The following is a 26788-nucleotide window of genomic DNA, read 5'->3' as shown; positions in this document are numbered from 1 at the left end:
CAATTCCTTGAGCAACAATGCTTTATTTGAAATGCAAGGAAATCATGCAAATGACTAAAATTACAATATGACTGAAAATAGTATATAAAAAACACTACACATTCGTGGAATGTATTTTAAACTACTGTTTGAACACGTTATTAATGTTCATGTTACCACTGACTAGATACTTAAGGTATTAATAACTATAAAAAAGTCTATTTCTGAAAAAGCACATCACACATGCATTAAATCAAGTACACCAAAACAAAGGAATTCAATGTCCCTCAGACAACTTCAATACACGTTTTTAACTTCTTCTCAAAGCGTTCAAATAAGCTTTATACATATAAAATATTTTGAATGTACCATCTTTTTAATTAATATTCGTGAAATTATGCCAAGCATAAAATCTGAAAACATAATGAAAAAGCACAATTATACAAGTATGACCAGAAAAAATGTAAAGCAAATGGATCTCAATTAATGAAAATTTTAATTCATGAGAGATTTGCTAAACATATTTGTATCACATCTTTGTAAGTAAGAAATATGGGGGATGAGTCCTGTTCATTCCATCGTGTAGGAAAATTGGGTCTGGCTAGTGAAACAATGTGTTTATCAATGAATTAACAATTATTATCATCAATGCCACAGATACACTGATAAATATTTCCAAACTGTTTCATTCTGAAATATTAACGGACATAAAAATCTGAGATCTTCAATATATTATCTCTTTTTCCAGTGATTCAATTTCTGTAAGAAAACGTTCTGCAATCTGTGACCCTTTGTATAAAATGCAAAATTGAAAATACGCAGAAGTTTTAAAATATACAGTATTTCTCTCACATATTTCACAGATTATGTACATGTACACATTTAAATGCACATAAAGTTTACAATAAAATGCTAAAATGCACTTCTCAAGTGTCTATTTTGTGAATATCAGTGACACTAATCTGTTACACAACTAATCTGGAGTTAATCTGTGACACAACCAATATGGAGTTAATCAGTGACACAACTAATCCAGAGTAAATCAGTGACAAAACTAATCCAGAGTTAATCAGTGACTAAACTAATCTGGAGTTAATCAGTGACACAACGAACCCAGAGTTAATCATTGCCACAATTAATATGGAGTTAGTCAGCGACATAATCTGGAGTTAATCAGTGACAACTAATCTTGCACTAATCTCTGACACAACTAATCTTAAGTTAATATGATACAAATAACATCAAATTAATCAGTGACACAACATATCTCGAGTTAGTAAGCGACACATCAGATCTTGAGTAAATAAGCGACACAACAGATCTTGAGTTAATAAGCGACACAACAGATCTGGAATTAATTATAGACACAACAGAACTTGAATCAATAACTGACACAACAGAACTTGAATTAATTATTGACACAACAGATCCTGAATTAATTATTGACTTAACTGATCTATATATATTCAGTAATAAAGAAATATGAGTTAATTTTTCTGAAACACTCATTTTAGTTCTGTAGTATTCAGAAATATCACCAGTTTATTTGATTAGCTGTGTAGTTCCAAGAAATAACCCTAATGTACTCGATTTGCTCTGTAGTTCCAAGAAATAACCCTAATGTACTCGATTTGCTCTGTAGTTCTAAGAAATATCCCCATTACACTTGATTAGTTCTGTGGTACTAAGAAATTCCAGTTAATAAATTATATACCTATCAAAATGTATTCTGACTCGAATTGAATATGTACAAAATGTTCATTCTGTGTACAAGTACAAATCATGTCACTAATTTCAACTGAATATGTACAAAATGTTCATTCTGTGTACAAGTACATCCAAAGTACAAATCATGTCACTAATTTAAATTGATTATGAACATGTTAAAATATCTTAAGATATGTCAGATTAAATATTTTGTATTCTTGATTAACATATTTTCTGAAGGTTAAATAAATATACGGATTTTCAATGAGATTAGGTCTACAACAATTTTACTGTAGCATCCCAATTATAAAAAGTCTGTCAACCTATCGGAGGTTGATTACATTTTATAATTACAACTTTTAAGACATTTTTATTTGCGCACTACCAAGTTATGTGGAGTTCATGGTTGTTAGAAAACACAAATTTATGGGGCCAATGAATAAAGAGTAAATAATCAAAATAAAGAGGCCATCAGTCCTGTACAAATATTAAAGAATGAACAAAAAAAGAGGCCATTTTCTATTTATAAAGATTAAGGAATGAAGACAAAAGCTCACCATCTGATATCTACAATTAAAGAATGAAAACAAATGGAGACCTTTAGCCATATATGAATATCAAAAAATGAAGACAAAGGGACAGCATTGGCCATGTACAAAGAATCAAGCGACAAAAGAATAATATCAATCATTTAAAAGATTTAAGAATGAAGACAAAAGGATACCACCTGCAATTTACAACGATTCAAGAATGAACACAAATGATACCACCTGCAATTTACAAAGCTTAAAGAGTAAAGACAAAAGGATATTATTGGCCATATACAAAGATTAAAGAGTGAAGACAAAAGAACACCATTTGATACCTACAAAGATTAAAGTATAAGAATATAAAAAAAAATGAAATCACCTGCCATTTACAAAGATCAAATAATGTAGACAAAAGAACACCACGTGCCATCTACAAAGATTAAAGAATGAAGACAAAAGGATCTCACCTGGAATTCGCAAGGATTAAAGAACAAAGATATATGGATATAATTAGCCAAGTACAAAGATTAAAGAATGGAAACAAAAGGAAACAATCTGCATCTACAACAATTAAAGAATAAAGACAAAAACGTATCACCTGCAATTTACAAAGATTAAAGGATGAAGACAACTCCATCTGCCATCTACAAGGATTACATAATTAAGACAAACGGGCACCCACTGATTACAGAATGAAGAGGCTATTAGCCATCTACACATCTTAGTACAGAAACATTTTGCGCAAAAATATCCAAAAAACTGATACCAACAATACTATATTTTATTTATGCAAAGATCTTGTAATGTATTTTATAATCTGTTCAATGTGAATATGGCAATTTTATTGTATTTAGAATGATATAAATAATTTACTATAGTTACATATATACTCATCTCGAAATAGAATATGCATCAATTTTGAATCTGTATTTCTTCTTTCAAAACAATATGATTCTCTATACTGCTGTCACCTGTTTAACACTGAAAATCTCCAGTGCTGTTCAGAAGACTTGCCAAGAACAATACAATTCTTATGCAAATAGCTTTCTTTAAAGTATAAAGTAAGAATTGTAAGTTTTGAATTAAAAGACATGTACATATCCTTTCTACAAAATTTAGTCCAATTCTGTTAAACAGATTTTTAGAAGTTATAAAATGATTTCCATATTTTCAGTCCTGGGACCATATTTGATGGCTGATCAGTATCACTCCTGTCATCATAATTTTGTGCAAACCTGAAAGTCCAAGCTGCTTGATATTAAGCTGGTATAAATTCTATCAAGCAGTGTTTGAGAAGAAGTTGTTTTATGGTTTTTATATTTTTAGTAATGTGTTTATATATGGTGATAGGCAGGCATCACTTGTACAAAGTTGAATGCCCGTCATGTTAGGATGCTTTCTGTTCAACCTGGTCCATTTTTGGTGAACAATTATTCAAGAGAAAACATTTATAGATTTGTCTTTTTTCAATACTGGTGGCCATCTTATGACAGACGCAGTATTTGTACAAGGTTAAAATCCTTTCTGCCAGGATGCTATCTTCCAAATTCTGAAGAAATTGTTTGTTTCACTTTTATGGTTGTTGAGAAGGTTCCTGATGGATGCATAAGGGGTAGTTCATAGTGGATCATAGGGCAATATTGCAAGTTTACATGGTATTTGGGCTAAGTAAGCTAAATTGGCCAATACTGCAAGCTTGCATGGTCTTTAGCCTAGTTGAGATAAAACCAAAAACCAACAAGCTATTGGTGTGAAATCCCATTGTAGTTGGTTCTCATTAGTCAACTAAACTGAGGTGAACTAATTCAACTAGTCATGATCAATAACAACTGAAGAATTAAATGAAATCCATGATTGTAACATCATTATAAAGTGGCTATCGTATATTCAGGAACTTTAGAGCAATTAACCAATATGCAATGACTCACTGAAATGCAAAGATAAACAAATATCATATTTACATGTATTTTGTCAGATATGCAGTGATTAATCGATTAAACTTTTTCTTCTAAACAGCAGACGAATGACTAGTACATTATTTTAAACTATTAAAAACGACATTAATAATAACTTTCAAAATGTGTCAAATATATTCCAATATCCAACTTTCTCATTTTCTTTTAAAACAGCAAGCTCAATATTAAAACTACAGGATTAAGTCAAGCCAACAATATACAAAGAAAGATACAATGTTGAAATGGAAAAAAGAACAATCTTTTGGAGTCAGCTGCCAGCATCTAAAGTTAAGGTTGCACACGATACACTTTAATATTTTTGCTGCCATTATGTCATAAAAAGTGGCAATTAATTTGTTTTTAAGCTTTTAGATTATACTGATTTTAAGCACAAAGAAAATTTTATTAATATTGATGCTTACCTATCTTTTCATCTTAATTGAAAAAACTGTACAACCTAAAATAAGCAAAAATAAACTATACCCATTATTCTGTATGAATAAATACAGTAAATATTTATAACAGATTCAAACGATCTTCTGAGATTCCCTTTCTCTGACAAACTTAAACTGTATGTCCTGTTTTTGTTTAAAAAGTTGAAATTCCCCCAAAATGAAAATGGAAAAATAGAATATTTGCCAGGAGACTGATGGAATTCCACTGTGTATCTTTCTATTCTATGAATGAAACTTTCCTGATACAATTTGTAACTTAAAATAAACTTGAACAAAGGAAATTAGGATAGGAGAACAAATCTTTTTATTTTCCCAATTATATGTGCACTAGAAGCATAGGATTTTGTGCTAATTTTGAAGGTAATAAAGAAAGTTAGCCAAACTATCTTTTATTCAACACAGTAATAAAACTTTAGCTAAAGCTGCTTGTTAAATAAAAGGATACAGTTCAGAAATGGTTTCCAATTTGTAGCATCACTGAAAAGTGATTCTCATACAATGGATGGAAGACAAATGAGATCAGACTGTATATAAACTCCGGAACTCTGGTCACAAAATGAACTAATAAAATAAGAAACAATACAACACAACAAAAAACAACAGTACTGCAATTGGCAAGACAGTTTGGGATTCTCACTACAGTATGATAATGTGTGGATATGGACAAAGCGCTGTCAAAATATCAATGGCTTCAAAGTTATTTCTCAAACTAGGATGTAAGACACAGAACTGCATATTCCATAGTCCTGATGATCATCCTGACTTACAGGCAGAAGGCAATGCTTTGGATTGCAGCATTCTAGTTTTGATAGCCACTCAGTTTTGTGATAACTCCTTCCAACCATTACAACATTATAGGCTTTATATGTAAATGTTAATGAACATTATTGACCTCAAAGGTAAATGATAATGAACGAAAGACAGACAATGCCTGACTCAAGATGGCTGCATAACAACATGTAGTATTATTAAGAAAGTCACTGTGTACAAATAACATATAGTTGCAGCATACAAATAATGCAGATCCACTGTCTCCTAATAAAATTCACTCTGCATTAATAATGGTCACTGAGCAGGAATAGCGGTCACTGTGTATTAGTAACATGTTGTGTACTAATAATTTAGAGCTAATGTGTATTAATAACAGTAACTGTACAAACAACACTCACTGTATATTAATAACACTGTGTACTAATAATTTACAGCCAATGTGTATTAATAACAGTAACTGTACAAATAACACTCACTGTATATTAATAACACTGTGTACTAATAATTTGGAGCCAATGTGTATTAATACATCACTGTGCACAAATAACACTCACTGTGCACTAATAACACAGATACTAATAATTCAGAGTCACTGTGTACAAAGAACACATCCAACAGTCACAGTATTAATAATAGTCACTGTGCACTAATATCAGACTGAGTACAAATAATACATAGCCACTGTGTACTAACATAACTCACTGTATGCCAATAAGTCAGTCTATGCAAAAAAAAATCAAAGCATGGAAATGATGCATGGACACACACCATCTACAATAATGCAGTGACTATGTAGAAATAATGCATATTTACTGTACATAAATCAATATAATACTGCTTAAAAAAAACAATCTTCACTATTAATGTAAGTCATCAAAATACAGTCTCTTTACATTACTAATGTCCACTTTAAATGCATTGCTTTTACATACACAAAAAAATCTCAAAACATTTATAAATCACAAAGCATATAACTAGATGAGTAAAACACTGTTGTTTGATCGTAATGACCCAAGAAATGCCCCCCCCCCCCATATATTACTAGACTGCATAAGTTTATAAGTTAACTACACAACCAGCACAACCCACCTGTCCTAATGGGTCCTGATAACCCAACTATTTCAGCATTTTACACAATCATGTCACATACACAGTCTGTATTATAATTTTCCACAATATATTTCCAAATACTATACTTAGTCTACATTATACACCTCTGCCTCGATAACTTGCAAGGAATGGGATACATAAATATCAACTGCAGCAAAGCAAGGGCAATATATAGGTGAGAGACACTGGTCTTGGTTAGCACAGATGGTTGGGGGTATACAGATCAAGCAATTTCCAATGATACTTGAGGGTTATAATCGTATGCAAATATTCATACAACGAATCATAATTTTAACAAATGTTCAATCGCAAGAAGTCCAATAAAGTTAATAAACTGATGACAGGCTTTAATGTAAATCAAGCTGGTATACAACACTGACAGGTTAAAGCTCGTATACAACACTGACAGATTCAAGCTGGTATACAACACTAACAGATTCAAGCTGTTATACAACAATGACAGATTCAAGCTGGCATACAACACTCAGTCTGACAGATTCAAGCTGGTATACAACACTGACAGATTGAAGCTGGTGTACAGCACTAACAGATTCAAGCTGCTGTACAACACCAACAGATTCAAGCTGGTGCACAACACCAACAGATTCAAGCTGGCACACAACACTGACAGATTCAAGCTGCTATACAACACTGACAGATTCAAGCTGGCATACAACACTGACAGATTCAAGCTGATATATAACACTGACAGATTCAAGCCGGCATACAACACTGACATATTCAAGCTGGTGTACAACACTGAGATTCAAGCTGGCATACATTCTACTTAAGAAATATAGTACTATCAATTTATGCAATATGTCCACTTCTATAATGCTTTTCACTTTAGTCAAAATATAAAATTAAAATGTTTACCATTTAGGTATGCCCGCATTTTAGTTGTTCAGTCTTAAATCTTTACCATCTTCATATATACTGTAAATACTGTAAAACTGACATAAACCAAATAATTTTAGGACACCCACTTTCAGTGTGCTGGCAGTTCTGAATCCCGTCTTTGTCTTATACAGAGGCAAGAAATAGGCAACTGTTAGGTTAACATTAAAAACTGTGATTGAAATTGATAAATGATATCTCAATATGTCATTTACTGTTTTGTTGAAAAGTTATGGTTAATGTAAAAATCTATGGAATTGTCATGAACTTTGCAAATTTACCTAAGGTAGACATAAATCTTGGTGTTATTTTTCTGTAACAATTTTCGCAATAAATAATGTACACATGTTGAGTAAGACATTTTGGAAAAATATGCAAGAGAACAGATACACAATTATGGCGAAATACTGTAAATGTGTGAATATCAACAAAGAAGAAATTAAACACAACAATACATCTAACATAACCCACAAAATATGAATACCTCTATACACTGCATATATTCTTTGTAAAACATCAATATACATTCATATCAAGTTTCCAATTTTCTCAACACCCCTTCTAAGCAACAAGATTGTCTAGTGAAATGGGTAATGACAACTGACTGTGATACAATATCAATATATGCAAGGAAGTATGAGCTCATGTGATAAAACAAGTTATTTAAACAAAGAGAAGTTTACAATCAATGTAGATTTGAACCTTAACGGAGATCATTACCTCAACAGTTCTATGACGAAGATATGACAAAGATGAGAAATTCTTATAAAATGATAGGTGTTGAAAGTAACTCAAGACTAGGCTTCTGCCATAATTGAAATGCATGCACTCTTAATTTCTTATGTTGATCCTACCTCTCCTAAATAGGAAAAACCCCCACAAAAAACACTGAAATATATCACACCATATCAACACATGTAACATAAAGCTCTTACCATATCTACACATGTAACACATAACCCTTACGATATCTATATATGTAACACAAAGTTCTTACCATATCTACACATGTAACACAAAGCTCTTACCATATCTACACATGTAACTCATAACCCTTACCATATCTACACATGTGTGACACTATTTACAACAAGGGTTGTGCATTACACTTGTAGGTATAAGATTAAGAGGTGGCTTCTCAGTGGGTAGCATGCCTGACTCACAACAGAAAAGATGTTGGTTTAAATCCTACCACTGGAACAGCCTGGGTCAGCTACTGTAGCAAGTCTTTGGTCAAGGCACTTTCCTCCATGTGTTACTGTGCCAAAAAACACCAATCCAAATCAAAACCAACAAAGTTCTTAGATTATGATTAGCTATGACTTGGATTTAGAATGTAAGAAAGACTATTCCATATCTATAATCTAGCTGATTTAAAGAAGCTGTTTCAGGTCAAAACAATTCAAAACTTTCAGATCTAAAAAATTACTGTGACATTTGTTCAAATTCTGTACATCAGATACTTTCGTAAAAAAGCCTGATAATGAAAAACAATTAAAACGACCTCTGAGTTTGTAAGACCCTATGCCATAACTGATTACTCCACAAAAGTCAGCATTCAAAATCTCCCCATAAACTATCAAACTTAAAATTATAATATCAATGGAATGAAAATGTCAACTGTTCTATGCAAAAACATGGTACTACTTGAAAGTATCTGGAGGTGTTGCCGCCCATCTGCTGGGGTGGTCTAGTCACCCCTGGTCCCTGACTAGTTCTGTTACCTTTGCAGCTCATCAGAGGGAATTGGTCTTCATTCTTGAACTCATCATCATGTCTTGACCCATAGGTGGCTGTGGTGCAACCCATATTTTGGGTCATGTAACATTTGCTGTCTCCAATTTTAGTGGGGTTGTATTATCATAACATACTGTTGTGGCCAGTGTAGGTTTGTGACTTAAATGTTTAATGCAGCCAGTTCTGAACAAACATATTGTTTCATGCAGCAGGGTTCAACTTAAGTTAAACAAATTATGGGTAGGAATTAGTGTGGCTAGAACTTCTTTTGGAATATTGATTTTATAGTTAAAGGAACTGGTTATCCTGTATTGTGTGAATAAACACAGTTAAAGTTTGAATTGTAAAACATAGACCCACCATGGTATGATATTAGCTTGTGGTTCTTTTTGTGTCCCACAGGTATCACATTGTTTATTTCATATCAATCCAGTGGGATCATGAGACTGTCCACAAGATTAATGAATCGACAAACTAAAACATCATTTAAGAAATCCTTGATCTGTTTCCCGACACATACCAAACTGGGTAAATGCAAAGACAGGCATTGTCAAGGGAAGACACAGACCAAACTGGGTAAAATGACGGGCATCAAGTTCGAATACAATGAGGACTCATCATGACCTCAAAAAGGAATATTTCATTAAGGATGATTTGTAATGTTTCTGAAATATCAGACACAGTAGGATGTAATTGGAATGGATCATAAACTGAATCTGTATTCCCAATAATTCAAATTTGGGGTTCAAGAGGCAACCATTAAATTGTGATGTTTATGCTCCTGATTTATTTTTGACATCTTCCTTTCTTTTGTATATTTTTGACAAAGCTGGCAAGAAAATAGTAAACTTATATTTATAATATTTGTGTCACTCCAGAGATTGACGATGTTTATACATTGTTTCACACAAGACACAATGATGGTTCATTTTTGATGTGTAGCAATCCTGATGCAGAAAGTCCACATCATGGTATATGATGTGTGTGTGTGTGTGGTTAGGATTTTTAAAATAAACCCAAATATCTAGAATCTTACAAACCTAAAATATAGTTCAAAGTTAAGAGATTACTGTGCTACATGCAATCTCATCTACTTACTCATCTGTCATCTCTGTGGCAAACAACATGCTTTTGAGATTAAAAGTTAATTCCAAGTGAGAACAAAAGAACACCCAAGGTATGTCCATGACAAGACGCAGACCTAGTGTATAAACACTTCCACAAAACTGACAGCAGCATAAATCGTGTTCAGTATCAGAAATCATCGAATCTAATCTAGAGCTCTCTATTAGCAATATCAATCAGAAAGATGGAGAACTTTATTGGTTACTCTATGGAGGGCAGGAATCAACATCTCTCTTTAAATGGGAGTCCAGGCATTTCAAACTCTGCACTATGAAAATAGACCTACCAAATTTCTTTTGCATTGGTCAAAGATTTCATGTGGAATTATTTTGCAAATATCTGATATATTTTTTAGTCCTAAATGACCAAGATGAATAAAAATTCACAAGAAAATGTGAAATTTCAAATGGATAAAAATGTTGAAACATGCGATTTAGAAAAAGATAAATTATGACAAGAATTTGCTTCCTCAGTAACACATGAGTGACAATAAGATAATTCCCCTTCTTCAGTACTGCATGATAATTCCTCTTTTTTTTAGTAAAGCATGACTGATACTGTGATAATTCACCTTTTTTAGTAATGCAAAATTGATACTGAGATAACTTCCATTTTTTAGTAATGTACAGTTGATATTGCAATAATTTCATACGAACATGTAATGAAAATTATATCCATCCTTACCAAACCATTAAATGTGAAGAAATTAGGGTTCTGAAAGTCAGTCATGTAATAATTATAATAACAATTATTATGATAATGAATCAATGTGAGGTACAATACAATTCATATTTTTTTATAAATGAGAAGCACATGCATTCTCTTCTACCAGAGTGAGAACTTTTTAGTATACCGTAATTTATATGAAACATTGCCACAATAAATGGTACTCATTAGTCTTGAACTTCAGCACAGAATGATAAAGAAAGATTGCAAAGATAAAACGGTGTGGCATCTATTCATAATCTTGCTCATATTATTTCCAATGGTAGATTTGCCACTCTAACAAGGGGCACCTTGATTCATAAGTGGCCGTTGGCATAATGTTTTCCCTTTTGCCGCAGAATAGACCCATTCCTCTCTGCTAAACATTTATTTCCATGTTTTAGCTCCTGTGCTGATGTTCTCTCAATGCTGTCCTCCAGCTTTTTTTGTAGGTGTTTATCTCTGAAGAATTTTTCATCCAGTAAATCATCAAACATCTGAAAAAAAGAAAAAGGAAAGCATAATAAGACAGAAGGAAAGGATAAATGAGATAAAATGATAAATGAGATAAAAGGAAAATATAAATTATGACTTTTGAATACAATACTTAAATCTTCTTTTCATTCTAATGAAAATGAGATATCAAAAAGTTTTCTCTACTTTATATAAAATTTCAAGAATTTTTAACTATTTTAAAAAATACAGCTATCAGCACTAAGTGAATAAAAAAGAGCACTGCTCACATCAATCAGCTTGATTGGGTTCTACAAAGAGGAACAAGGATCAATCAAAGTTGGGAAAATGGATATTCAGGGGCAATAGCTCTTTCAATGTTTACATAGAAAACTTGATTGTAATTACTTCAATGACTGACCATTATGAAGGTGTATGACATTTACTGAAATCTAGCATCCCTTAGTAATGCTATACTGTGGAAAACCAGGCAACAATAATGGTCAATCAAGGTGTCAATGTTGTTGTGGCAAGTCAGTCTAGAAGAATAAGCAATCAGTATGTAATGTTGTGGACAGTCAGTCTTGAAGAATGGGCACGCAGAGTGTAAATGTTGTTGTGGACAGTCAGTCTAGAAGAATGGGTAATCAGGGTGTAAAGGTTGTTGTGGACAGTCAGTCTGGAAGAATGGGTAATCAGTGTGTACATGCTGCTGTAGACAGTCAGTCGAGAAGAATGGATAATCTGGGTGTAAATGTTGTGGAGAGTCAGTCTAGAAGAATGGGTAATCGGGGTGTAAAGGTTGTGGAGAGTCAGTCTAGAAGAATGGTCAATCAGGGTGTAAAGGTTGTTGTGGACAGTTTAGAAGAATGGAAAATCAGGGTGTAACTGTTGTTGTGGACAGTCAGTCAGAAGAATGGGTAATTAGGGTGTAAAGGTGGTGGAGAGTCAGTCTAGAAGAATGGTCAATCAGGGTGTAAATGTTGTTGTAGACAGCCAGTCTAGAAGAATGGGCAATCAGGGTGTAAATGTTGTGGACAGTCAGTCTAGAAGAATGGGTAATAGGGTGTAAAGGTTATCTAGAAGAATGGTCAATCAGGGTGTAAATGTTGTTGTGGACAGTCAGTCAGAAGAATAGGTAATCAGGGTGTAAATGTTGTGGAGAGTCAGTCTAGAAGAATGGTCAATCAGGCTGTAAATGTTGCTGTGGACAGCCAGTCTAGAAGAATGGGAAATCAGGGTGTAAATGTTGTGAACAATCAGTCTAGAAGACTGGACAATCAGGGTGTAAATGTTGTGGACAGTCAGTCTAGAAGAATGGTCAAACAGGGTGTAAAGACTGTTGTGGACAGTACAGAAGACTGAGCAGTCAGGGTGTAAAGGTTGTGGACAGTCAGTCTAGAAGACTGAGCAATCAGAGTATAAAGGTTGTTGTGGACAGTCAGTCAGAAGAATGGGTAATCAGGGTGTAAAGGTTGTTATGGACAGTTAGTCAGAAGACTGGGCAATCAGGGTGTAAATGTTGTGGAGAGTCAGTCTAGAAAAATGGTCAATCAGGGTGTAAATGTTGTGGACAGTCAGTCTAGAAGAATGGGTAATCAGGGTGTAAAGGTTGTTGTAGACAGTCAGTCTAGAAGAATGGGTAATCAGGGTGTAAAGGTTATGGAGAGTCAGTCAGAAGAATGGGTAATCAGGGTGTAAAGGTTGTTATGGACAGTCAGTCAGAAGACTGGGCAATCAGGGTGTAAATGTTGTGGAGAGTCAGTCTAGAAAAATGGTCAATCAGGGTGTAAATGTTGTGGACAGCCAATCTAGAAGAATGGGCAATCAGGGTGTAAATGTTGTGGACAGTCAGTCTAGAAGAATGGTCAATCAGGGTGTAAAGGCTGTTGTGGACAGTACAGAAGACTGAGCAGTCAGGGTGTAAAGGTTGTGGACAGTCAGTCTAGAAGACTGAGCAATCAGGGTATAAAGGTTGTTGTGGACAGTACAGAAGACTGAGCAGTCAGGGTGTAAAGGTTGTGGACAGTCAGTCTAGAAGACTGAGCAATCAGGGTATAAAGGTTGTTGTGGACAGTCAGTCAGAAGAATGGGTAATCAGGGTGTAAAGGTTGTTATGGACAGTTAGTCAGAAGACTGGGCATACAGGGTGTAAATGTTGTGGAGAGTCAGTCTAGAAAAATGGTCAATCAGGGTGTAAATGTTGTGGAGAGTCAGTCTAGAGGAATGGGTAATCAGGGTGTAAAGGTTGTTGTAGACAGTCAGTCTAGAAGAATGAGTAATCAGGGTGTAAAGGTTGTGGAGAGTCAGTCAGAAGAATGGGTAATCAGGGTGTAAAGGTTGTTATGGACAGTCAGTCAGAAGACTGGGCAATCAGGGTGTAAATGTTGTGGAGAGTCAGTCTAGAAAAATGGTCAATCAGGGTGTAAATGTTGTGGACAGCCAATCTAGAAGAATGGTCAATCAGGGTGTAAATGTTGTGGACAGTCAGTCTAGAAGAATGGTCAATCAGGGTGTAAAGGCTGTTGTGGACAGCCAGTCTAGAAGAATGGTCAATCAGGGTGTAAATGTTAAGGACAGTCAGTCTAGAAGAATGGGTAATCGGGGTGTAAAGGTTGTGGACAGTCAGTCTGGAAGAATGGTCAATCAGGGTGTAAAGGTTGTTGTGGGCAGTCAGTCTGGAAGAATGGTCAATCAGGGTGTAAAGGTTGTTGTGGACAGTCAGTCAGAAGAATGGGTAATCAGGGTGTAAAGGTTGTGGACAGTCAGTCTAGAAGAATGGGTAACCAGGGTGTAAATGTTAAGGACAGTCAGTCTAGAAGAATGGGTAATCGGGTGTAAACGTTGTGGACAGTCAGTCTGGAAGAATGGTCAACCGGGGTGTAAAGGTTGCTGTGGACAGCCAGTCTAGAAGAATGGTCAATCAGGTTGTAAATGTTAAGGACAGTCAGTCTAGAAGACTGGGCGATCAGGGTGCAAATGTTGTTGAGGACAGTCAGTCTAGAAGAATGGGTAATCGGGGTGTAAAGGTTGTGGACAGTCTGGAAGAATGGTCAATCAGGGTGTACAGGTTGTTGTGGACAGTCAGTCTGTAAGAATGGTCAATCAGGGTGTACAGGTTGTTGTGGACAGTCAGTCTGGAAGAATGGTCAATCAGGGTGTACAGGTTGTTGTGGACAGTCAATCTAGTAGAATGGGTAATCAGAGTATAAATGCTGTTGTGGAGATCAGACTCGCTGAAGATCTCATCAACATACAACTACCTGTCAAAAATATGTTTTAAATCCAACAATCCTTTGTCAAGTAATGCTACAGAAACCAAAGTTTGGTGGGGGGTGGGGGGCAAACAGGGGACATTACTCTTGTTAATGATGTTGAGGAATGCTGCAATGTGAAATCATTAAAGTTCCCAGACATATAAAGCGGCATAATAAATTTGGTTGAGACTCATACGGACAGGAAATATGGAGTAATAATTCATGCAAATATCAAGGTATGCTTGAAACAAAACTCATTCAAGTTCTTACTATTGTGAAAATGAAAGCCAAATCGAGTTGAAATCCATAAAGCTATATAGCTATATTTCAGAAATCAAAGTCAATACAAAGGATAATCATCAGACATTACTATAAATGACATTAACAGAATGATGGCAATAAAAACTGAGTGCCATTCTTATATCTTTGGTATGACTTAACTAGGTTTTGATCCCAAAATCTCCCAAATCATAAGTGGAACTCTAACTACTAGGCACACAGAGCGGTTAACTTGGTAGACTGACTAGTCCTGCTAAAATTGGTCTTAATTACATTAGGATAAAGTGCCACATCTGCCACTGTTGACTGTATGGCAGCAAGAAATGGATGTTGTGACATAATCCTATTAGTGTTAAGAACCAAACTGACTGTACAGCACAGTACCCCTAAAATATTACAACACACAATTTAGTTCCCAGTGTGAATCAAAAAGATCAGAAATTCCTCTTTGTATTAAGTGCTGTAAAGAATCTGCCAAGGTATTGAGGGCTGCTCCATTTAGCATGTATAGTACCAAGGAAGGCAGTTTATTAAAATGTATGCCAATATGTCAAAGTCCACTGATGCAAATTTTCATTTGTGTCTGTAAGTGATTACTCCACACTTCACTGAATCAGTTCTGCCCTTTTAACTCTTACCCTATATTAAGTAAAGCTTAATTTTAAAATCATACTTCTTTGCATAATTTGTAACTTGCTGTGCCAAACATACCTTCCATTTCCACCTTCTTGCATATACAGTACACAGGTAGACACACAGGAAGCTACTCATCAACTGTTAATAGAGTAAATATGTGACTAATCAACTGTAAATAGAGTAAATATATGACTATTCATCAACTGCAAACTGAGTAAATATATGACTACTCATCAACTGTAAACAGAGTAAATATATGACTATTCATCAACTGTAAACTGAGTAAATATATGACTATTCATCAACTGTAAACTGAGTAAATATATGACTACTCATCAACTGTAAACAGAGTAAATATATGACTACTCATCAACTGTAAACAGAGTAAATATGACTACTCATCAACTGTAAACAGTAAATATATGACTACTCATCAACTGTAAACAGAGTAAATATATGACTATTCATCAACTGTAAACAGAGTAAATATATGACTGCTCATCAACTGTAAACAGAGTAAATATATGACTATTCATCAACTGTAAACTGAGTAAATATATGACTACTCATCAACTGTAAACAGAGTAAATATGACTACTCATCAACTGTAAACAGAGTAAATATATGACTATTCTTCAACTGTAAACAGAGTAAATATATGACTACTCATCAACTGTAAACAGAGTAAATATATGACTACTCATCAACTGTAAACAGAGTAAATATATGACTATTCATCAACTGTAAACTGAGTAAATATATGACTACTCATCAACTGTAAACAGAGTAAATATATGACTACTCATCAACTGTAGAGTAAATAAATTATATGCAGCATTGATAATGATGAATCGAATCATCAACTATAAACAGAATAAATAAATTATATGACAGAATCAATAATTATAGGTTACTGCATTTGTATGGGAAAATATGAACAAGTTTTGGGATGGAATACTGCACGACCTTGGGAGTGCAGTATATCCTTCCGACAAAATGAGTTCATATTTTCCCATACACAATGACATGATCACAGGCACTGTTACCATAAATAACTACACTGGATTTACCACAATGACATGATCACAGGGGCCCCGAGTGGCCGAGTGGTCTAAAGCGCTGTCCGTTACGGATCACTGCCATCTCACCTCTGTCTGCGTGGGTTCGAGTCTCGGATTCAGACAACGTGGTTATGTGAGAAAGCTTGCCAGTAGCTTCTTGTGGGTTGGTGGTTCTTTCCGGGGTTTTCCTGGGTTCTTCCTCCACCATTAATACTGGCCGCCATGTATAGCCTATCGTGTGCTGAAAAATGGCGTTAAACCCTACAACAACAACAACATGATCACAGGCACTGTTACCATAAATATACTACATTGGATTTACCACAGGCACTTACCATAAATATATTACATTGGATCCAAAATGTACAGGAGAACAGATGGCAGAAATGTATTTCTTACTAGTAATTTTGCATATGTTGGAGATGGGAGGGAGGAATAGTAGATACCCATATTAGCTAATGCTGTTGTGCTCTTGGGAAAGATACTTTTAACTGATAGCTCAAGTTGATCCTTGTTTCAATGAGTCCTGCTGAATCAGTGTTTTGCTTATTGTGGTAGTATCCAGTGGTACTTTTGTAACCCACTCAGTGAGAGTCGCACACTGTCTTTAACTTGACACGATGAATTCCTAAAAAAAGTTCCAGCCTTTCTTGGGAAAGCTTTAAAGCTTTAACCTTTATATCCATTATTTTCCATGCCAGGACAAGAATATTGGAAGAGCATATAGTGTTACCCAGGTCCATCCATCCATCCATTCATGAATCCAAGTAGTATGTTGTTGTTGTTGTTCTAGGGTTTAATGCCATTTTTCAGCACAAGATAGGCTATACATGATGGTCAGTATAACTGGTGGAGGAAGAACCCTGGAAAACACAGGGAAGAACCACCAACCCATGAGAAGCTACTGGCAGGCTTTCCCATGTATCCATGCTGAATCCATTTATGTATGTAGGATTTAATTTCTTAATACAGATTTAACAATTTTAGACTTCACTGCGATGTCTGCAGTGTGGCAGTTTATAGTGATGTCTAGCACTGGGACATCATGCTGCAAACATGTAGATGATGTCCCATCCAGTCACATTATCCTGACACCAGACAGACCAGTCCTAACACTAACTTCTTAATGCTGAGAGCCAAGCAAGACAGTCCATCTGCTTTTAGGTGTTTCCCTTTAGGGCCTTGTAGCATTATGTTCCATCAAGAACACTTGTAATTTTATGCATGTACATGATGGCATCATTAATATATGCTCATTTTTTTCCCCATTAACTTTACATTGTCAGAAACAAATTTAAACAACCACAATGTAAACAGCCTCTTATGCGAGTGTATATGATTTGTTTACAAATCAAAAGTGCTGGAGTCTGCGTCATTGTTTACAATAGAAAGTAGTTCCTTTATTCACGTGAATGCTATATGTGTATTGTTGCGCGTGTTCAGTATCGGGAAATATTGAATGATTCTGACAATGTAAAGTTAACAGTGAAAAAAATGAGCATATAATAATATAAATTACCATGGCCTAACATAGCACAGTATTATGGCTTCAGTATTATAATTCAACCTGGCCTAACACAGCACAGTATTATGGCTTCTGTATTATAATTTACCACGGCCTAACACAGCACAGTATTATTATCTTATGTATTATAATTTACCATGGCCTAATACAGCACAGTATTATGGCTTCTATATTATAATTTACCACGGCCTAACACAGCACAGTATTATGACTTCTGTATTATAATTTACCACGGCCTAACACAGCACAGTATTATGGCTTCAGTATTACAATTCAACTTGGCCTAACACAGCACAGTATTATGGCTTCAGTATTATAATTTACCACGGCCTAACACAGCACAGTATTATGGCTTCTGTATTATAATTTACCACGGCATAACATAGCACAGTATTATGGCTTCTGTATTATAATTTACCACGGCCTAACACAGCATAGTACTAGAGCTTCTGTATTATAATTTACCATGGCCTAACACAACATAGTATTATGGCTTCTGTATTATAATTTACCATGGCCTAACACAGCACAGTATTATGGCTTCTGTATTATAATTTACCACAGCATAACATAGCACAGTATTATGGCTTCTGTATTATAATTTACCATGGCCTAACACAGCATAGTATTATGGCTTCTGTATTATAATTTACCACGGCATAACACAGCATAGTACTAGAGCTTCTGTATTATAATTTACCACGGCCTAACACAGCATAGTACTAGAGCTTCTGTATTATAATTTACCATGGCCTAACACAACATAGTATTATGGCTTCTGTATTATAATTTACCACGGCCTAACACAGCACAGTATTATGGCTTCTGTACTATAATTTACCACGGCATAACATAGCACAGTAGTATGGCTTCTGTTGATCAATACCCAATATTTTGTGTTGCACTTTTAAAAATCCCCTAGAAAGCTAGGGACAATGTTGGAATGCCAGTGTTCATTCCACAATTACAAGAAGTGGGACCCAATGGCCCATACCAGGTCAGAAAGTGAGTGAGGTAGACAAAGAACAACAGGGATCACCAGTACCTTTATCTTATTTAATTTATATTAAAGAAATTGATAACATTACCACAGATACTTGGGTTATGGATTTATGAATTATTGACATAAACAAATGTTCACTTTTCCACTACTATATAGAGGATATTAACTTGAAACAAGTAAATAATGGATAAATTTCATACAGTGGACAAAAACTTTAGTATTTTCAACTACAAGATTAAGTATATCTGTTCACTCATAGCAAGCAAATTCTCTTTTTATTTTATACTCAAAGATATTGGCTAGCAAAATGTCTTGTGTAACAAGTTGCAGTAGCAGATTTCTTACTGGATCCCACATGATGTCTGCAGTTAAACAGTAATGTTCTGCTGTGTTTTGTGATTATTCACACAGAAAATATAATAATAATATACTAAGTTCTAACAAGCCTGAAACCGGTTTTTCTTACCTGTGATGCAAACCATGCTATGACATACATGGCCTCTGTCTGTTTAAACAACTCAGATCCAAATTTGATACAAATGATGGCCTCTGTAAATGTGATGGCACTAAAATTGACAAGCACATAAACAAAACATTTCATTAGTCATTGAATCAGATGTTCAGGTATAGGACAGCTAGTGACAAAAGCTAGGAATATTCAAAAAGACATTAAGTGACACATTTATATGAATATGATATTCATGTACATGACAGCCAGTGACAAACATTAGCAATAACCCAAAAGACACCTTGACATGTATAAGTGAATACAATATTCAGTTACATGCAACTAAAAATAAAAGCAAGGAATAGTCCAAAAGACACAATGACCAGGAGGCCCTGAGTGGCAGAGTGGTCTAAAGTACTCTCTGTTACCGATCACTGCTATCTCACCTCTGTCTGCATGGGTTCGAGTCTCAGATTCAGCCAATGTATGTGAGAAAGCTTGCCAGTAGCTCCCAGTGGGTCGGTGGTTCTTTCTTGGGTTTTCCCCCACCATTAATACTGGCCGCCATGTATAGCCTATCGTGGGTTGAAAAATGGCGTTAAACCCTACAACAACAACAAGAAGAACATATCCTCCAACACCTTTAAGTGAAATTGTATTACAATGTTCAGCTACTTGTCAAATAGTGACAAGAATTAGGAATTGACAAAAGGTCACATTCACTGACACAATGATATGAATACTTTGTTCAGGTACAGGACAGCCAGTGACAAAAACTAGGAATAGTCCAAAAGACACATAGACTGACACACTGATAATACCCATTTTGTGTTTTATTCTTTCTTAACATAAATGTGTGATCATATGTATTGAAAATTTATCTGAGATGCTGTACAAGTAAATTATATACATGTATATTCTTCATGTCTTTTAAACAACACAAGTTCCAGGTTCTCCATCATGAACATAAAATGTAGTTATATATACAAGTATAAAATGCAGTAGTTATATAAAAGTATAAAAGTTACATAAAAGTATGTAGTGTCATAAGGTGCATACCATTTTTCAGTGCATGATGGACTATATATGGCGGAACCACAAAGTACTCCTAAGAACTTTCAAAACAGTGAATAACATTTAAAAACAGTTTAACTGCTTATGTTTTCTTTTTATTATTATACAATAATTTTGTGTAAATTCATCATAAACATTTAATCATTTTTTTGGTGAACACTGTCTCTATGTTCTTCATAAGTGGCATTCCAACCACCCATTCATCCATTCTGCGACACTATCCGAGTTTACACCATAATAATATGGAATCAAAACTATCAGAGTCATTCAGTCTACTGTGAACATTGTAGCACGAAAGAAGTAATAATGGAACCAGTGATGGAATCAATACCCGCTCAAGCTCTCAGTGCCTTGAAAGATCTTGGTCTTCAATAGCTTCAGGCTGGAGCTGAAGAGCTCAGGCGAACAGACCTACACTCCTCCTGATCTGGGAAAAAAATAACTAAAGAGACTAGAAGAGCAAGACAGGAAAAGTAAGGGAGAAGATTGCCGAGTTAGCTGAAGTAGCATTCAACGCAAACCCAATGGACATCAAGTGAACCCGAGACGAAGGAATCCCTACCCACTAGATCTAACCCTCCGGTGATGTTCCATCCCTTATACATCCTCCTGGAACAATATCAATAACTACATTGATATCATCTCACATCCCTCAACTTCATCAAAGCAGCAAGGCATGATAGAAAGGAGTGTGGAAAGAAAGAAACCGAGTGATGAAAAATAACGGACAACACAAGCCAGACCAAGAACCAGAGCTACTACACCAATCCCCTCACCAAAAGCCCCAATAAATAAAAGGGAGAAAGGAATCAGAGGAACCTTCAAGTGAATTATGCCAAGTCTCTAAATACCTCATTGACAAAGGATACAGATGGGATTGATGGAACTATGCATTGAAAAAATCTGTGAAACAATTCATAGATGATCACAAGGCTCTTCTATGAGGAAATAAAGGAGGACAAAGCAACAAAGCCAAGTGGCACAAAGTGGTCAACATTAGACAATTATGGAAGGGAAATGTAGAATGTTTGGTTATGATGGCACCACTAATATGCTTCAGATAGGTTGGGGCCTAAGAAGACCCTGAGGACTGTTTGACAATCAATGACCAAATGAATATGACAGTTGCCGACCTGATTAATCCTGGAAAACAAAGAGATCAAGTAAGAAAGCAGTTTATGATCATTTCAAGACAGTCTTCATATTATCCTCATCAAAAAGCCCTTCTAAAGAAGAAGCCTTACTTGATTGGTGAAATACATTTTAGTCATGATGCTGATTTTGAGAACCCCAATATATCCTTCTATGATCCTTTATCCACTGCTCCAGCAAACCCATAAAACCTAACAAAGCAGAGCAAAACTCAAATGGTCAGTTAGACCTGTAATTTTTAAACAATATTAGAACCTAAGAAGTATGCACTGTACACAAAATTCCAAATTATGAATTATATAAGTTGGAAAATTTGCAACTATGATGCATGACTCTAATTACAAAGGAGGCAAACTCCATACTGACAGTACGGAACAGCCCACAATTTATAACTGGGCAGAATTTAATTTCCAGTACACCCAGGCATTTCAGGAACATTCCAGCCAATGTTTGAGCCTCCAGCCAAGCACTTTTCCACCTTTCTGTTCTCAGACAAGCAAAGACAAGTGTGTGGGTAGATTCCCACTTGTCTAGTAAATAGGTACCTTGTGAAGCATGGAACTAGGGTGACTCATAAGGGTATTGTCCAATCAAACCATACATCTTATATTGCAAATATACAGAACCATAAGGAGTGTGCTGGTTCATTTCCCTCTAATTCAGCAAACAATCTGAATGGGCCTTTTTGCCCTTGAACACTGAACTAACTAGCATAAATTGGGTGCATAAATGTGTGAGGGGTGTGGCTCTTTCCCCCACCTCATACCTAAATACATGTAATTCCAATATTTATAAATTAAATATTTTCTGCAATACGACTGGCTGTGAATGGTCATGTGATACTGATCTGGAATTGTGTACACATCAATAAATTCTGGGACTACTTATGGTTTTTGTACTGTCTGCAATATAAACATTGCAGACGTGTCATTGTGAAACAATTGTTTCATCTTTTGAATTTTTTATCCAGCAATTAAAATTATACCCTTTTTTATACCTTTTCAAATATTCTTTGATTGAAATGCATAGTTTACAACTTGGTGCTACATAGTCGTGCAAAATGGATGATTACGGTGATTTTTCACTGCAATTTTCTGCGGAGCATTTTGAACAATTAGATGACAATAAGTTAAAAGAAATAATAGCAGTGATTGAAGCAGACGAAGATGGATTTGACTATAATGTGGATGGATGTTACAAATGCTGAAAATGAAACAGAACAACAGAGATTGATAAATTCCATCACATAGCGCACCATGACCTCAGTCACCCTTGCCATAAACAACAACAACAATAACTGCATGGAACTGGGCAGACATAATGGATATAAGACGGGCACAATTTAAATTTAGGACCAATAAGACATCATTGAAAGTTTTCTGGTCACATCTCTAAGTGAATATAACCATCCATTTTACAGAAGAAGAAATAAAAAGATTTTCAAGCTGGCCACATGCCCTTCTGGGTGCATGTGACGCAAATCCAATCAATCAATCAGTCAATCAATGGCCACACCATAATGGTCATATTGGATGCTGGATTTGCACATTTTCATTTAGGTCCAAATAAGCATCACAACTCCTTTGATGAAAACCTCATTTCGATACAACCATCTATCTTGGAGTAGCAATATAAGCATCTTCAATGACCACCATAATGACCTCTGAGGTCAAGGTCAGATCAGCACCATTTTCATTTTTAACTAACTAGATATGATAACAAGCCTTTTGGTGAAAACCCAATGTCGATATGAGTTTCCACTGAGAAGAAATAGCAACTATATTTTTAAGATAGCTGCCATATTGAATGTCATATAAGCTCTACTTTCACTTGGCTTCAACTGGATCTCACATGGTGAAAATCATATTTTGACATCTAGGACAAATAACAATAGCAAGATTTTTAAGAAGGACATTTTAGTTCAAGGCCAATTGGATATCATGAAAACCACATGGTGATATAACTTTCCATTCAGTGACAAGCTTGCCACAATAGCTGCCAAAGTGATCTTACTGAATTTCAGATTGGCACTGTTTTTATTTACAGCCAAGCAGACATCATAAAAATTCCTCTGGTGAAAACCCAAGTTGATATCCCAAAAGCTTTCATAATATATACCCAGTTGAGCTAAAAATAAACCTTTGGAAAATCAACCCGACTCACAAAATATTAACTGCAAAACTTAGAAAAATAACTATATTTACAAATTAAGTTAAAACCATTACATTACAATATCTGCTATCCCAAACTATTTCTTGATGGTATCCCATTTCAATGGTTGTACTGTTTTTATTGTAGCATACTTATTGATCTTAAAAAAAATAATAGGATAAAATTTTGCATACCAGAACATCCAACACTGTGTTCCGACCCTTTTACATCTCGTGTCTGTCACATAAATGAAATATTGCCTGAATAAGAAAAGAGAGATAAATGCAAATTTAGTTTGTGGAACATATATCACATGAGCTTGCACAAATCCATTATATTAAGCCAAATGTTGCATAAAAGACACCTGGCATTCCAATTCATTCAACTTATCAAAACAAACTTTTTAGAAAGTTTCAAACAAAAACTCACTGTATTTAATGTCATGTTATAAAACAGTTTAATATTTGAGATTGTTTTATACAACACACAAGAAATGTGCAGTCTTATAAGACTCTTGTCTTCCTCACTTAACAAAACATTTAATTATCATCATTTAAACCTGATTTCAAATAAAATTTTGATGACAAATATCAGACTTACCATACATATTCACTTGTAAGTCCAATCCAAATAACATAGACCCTGATCTGCCATCACATAATGCACAGGCAGATCAAAGTCTAAGTTGTTTGTTCTGCTATTTAGTCTTAACTAGTTGCGAGGTCCCCAGATCTGATGGTGCATTATGCAATGGCAGATCTCAATCAGTGCAGTTTGCAGTTGGACGACTAAATAAGCAAGTCAAGATGGCACGTATTTATCTAAATATGAGTTTTGGTTTTTGTGGGTTCAATGTTCTACTTCAGCACAGGATGCGCTAGAAGTAAAACCGAGAAGAACCACTGATGTACGGGAAGCTAATGGAAAGCTTTTTTCACATACTTACAATGGTTGAGCTGAGATTTGAACTTGTTTGCACACAGATTTGTGTATAATCTGTATAGGCAAGCACCTAGCTACCAAGAAGTTACATACAGGATTTGGTACACTTGCCCTCACTGAATATGAAGGGGTGGGGGGAGGGGCCAAACACAACAATAAGGGGCCTACCATTTTTGTACAAATTTAAGTGATTCAAACAGAGCAATAGCAAGTGTAACAAGTGTATTAAATGCACATCATTTTTCTTAAATATTACAAAATATCACTAAATACATATCTGCTGCATATTACAGTATAACACTTATTGCATACCATGTTCTGTATTAAGGGACAACAATAAATACACATGTTCTGTATTAAGGGACAACAATAAATATACATGTTCTGTATTAAGGGACAACAATAAATACACATGTTCTGTATTAAGGGAAAATAATAAATACACATGTTCTGTATTAAGGGACAACAATAAATACACATGTTCTATATATGTTGGAATAACACAAAATGCATAGGTGTCCGATATTTCTAAGTATAAAACACTGAACTGAAATCAAAATCTTGTGTCTTCTAACAGTATTTTCTCAATATAATTTTAATTAAAGAATCAAACCTTGGGTTGCAATCGTGTCAATCTTATAAAAAACAGTGTGATGTATTTACTGCATATCACATGACAGCTATCATGCATGTAGTTTTAAGTTTATCAGTTTCAAATCCTGAATTGCCTGTCTGTGAGCTGGTAACTTAACACATCAAAGACTGGCATGAAATTAGCATTTCCATGTTTTCTAAGTATGTGCAAACCTTGGCATAGATGCCCAAAATACACATCAAAGACTGGCATGAAATTAGCATTTCCATGTTTTCTAAGTATGTGCAAACCTTGGCATAGATGCCCAAAATTAATATGATGTAACAGAAGAACAATGTTCCTAGTCAACAAGAGGATATAACTCTTCCAAATTTTGTCTCAATGCAAAAAAATCAAATTTGACCCAAATTATTGTTAAATCAAGTAACTTACAAACTTATAACCTTTTTTGGTTTCCTCAAATGTAATTGTTCTTAAATCTATTGCATAGATTGTAGCTAATAAACCAGATACTTTTCATCCTTTTCAATACATGTACATATGCTTTCTTATGTGTGTGTGTGTATATATATATATATATATATATATATATAAGAACTTCATAAATAATAGAGACATTCATATATGAGGGAGAGACGGACACTGTGAGGCAGCTCACCTTATTGATGGGGCAGATATGACACTGATCAGGAATAATCTTATGATGTTTATGGAGTGTGCTGGGGGTATCTCAAATATATGTTTCAGGAAGAATGTGTTCAATTCAGATGTCTGAAAAAAAAGAACAAAGCAAAGGCAAACAAACCCAAGATCACATACTAATTTTAAAGTTGGATGAGAAAGAATGTGCAATAATTACATGACAAGCCCTGAGGAATGTCTGAACAATGACTATAGGAAATTACTGACAGATGTCATTTTGCACTGATCACAAGGTAAGAACAAAACTAAGAAGACATGTTGATCTATAATAAAATATCCTACAAATTAGATCCAACTGTAAACAGTAAAGTCTAAGATCTTTTGTTGCATAATGTGACATCAGATTAGCTCCATTTCAATTTGTTAGGACTAATTAGTAGAACAAACACACTGACCATAATGACATTGCATGATGTGACATCAGATTAGGGTCTATGCAGTTTTTTAGGACGAATCAGTAAAACAAACACGGACTCTGATTTGATATTACATATTTCTAATTTCATGGTGTTTGTTTTTGTAATAATATTATTATATGT

At 34.9% G+C, this 26788-nt stretch overlaps 1 protein-coding gene across 1 annotated transcript in view; it reads right to left on the bottom strand.

Annotated features, from left to right (window-relative positions):
- Positions 1-3: 3 nt before the first annotated feature.
- LOC149783618 (phosphatidylserine synthase 1-like) overlaps positions 4-26788 on the bottom strand; it is a 92975-nt gene continuing 66190 nt past the window's right edge. Inside the window, exons 9-13 of the mRNA XM_089931869.1 lie at positions 26206-26318; positions 24205-24270; positions 19652-19751; positions 15672-15734; positions 4-11468 (exon numbers count right to left, since the gene is read on the bottom strand). Coding sequence (XP_089787995.1) covers positions 11289-11468; positions 15672-15734; positions 19652-19751; positions 24205-24270; positions 26206-26318 — 522 coding nt within the window. The 3' untranslated portion in view covers positions 4-11288. The remainder of the gene's footprint in view (positions 11469-15671; positions 15735-19651; positions 19752-24204; positions 24271-26205; positions 26319-26788) is intronic.

Source organism: Sinohyriopsis cumingii, chromosome 14 (genome assembly GCF_028554795.1).
Source record: "Sinohyriopsis cumingii isolate HCF-2022 chromosome 14, ASM2855479v2, whole genome shotgun sequence".
NCBI lineage: Eukaryota > Metazoa > Mollusca > Bivalvia > Unionida > Unionidae > Sinohyriopsis > Sinohyriopsis cumingii.
This window is presented reverse-complemented; position numbering and strand designations above follow the sequence as displayed.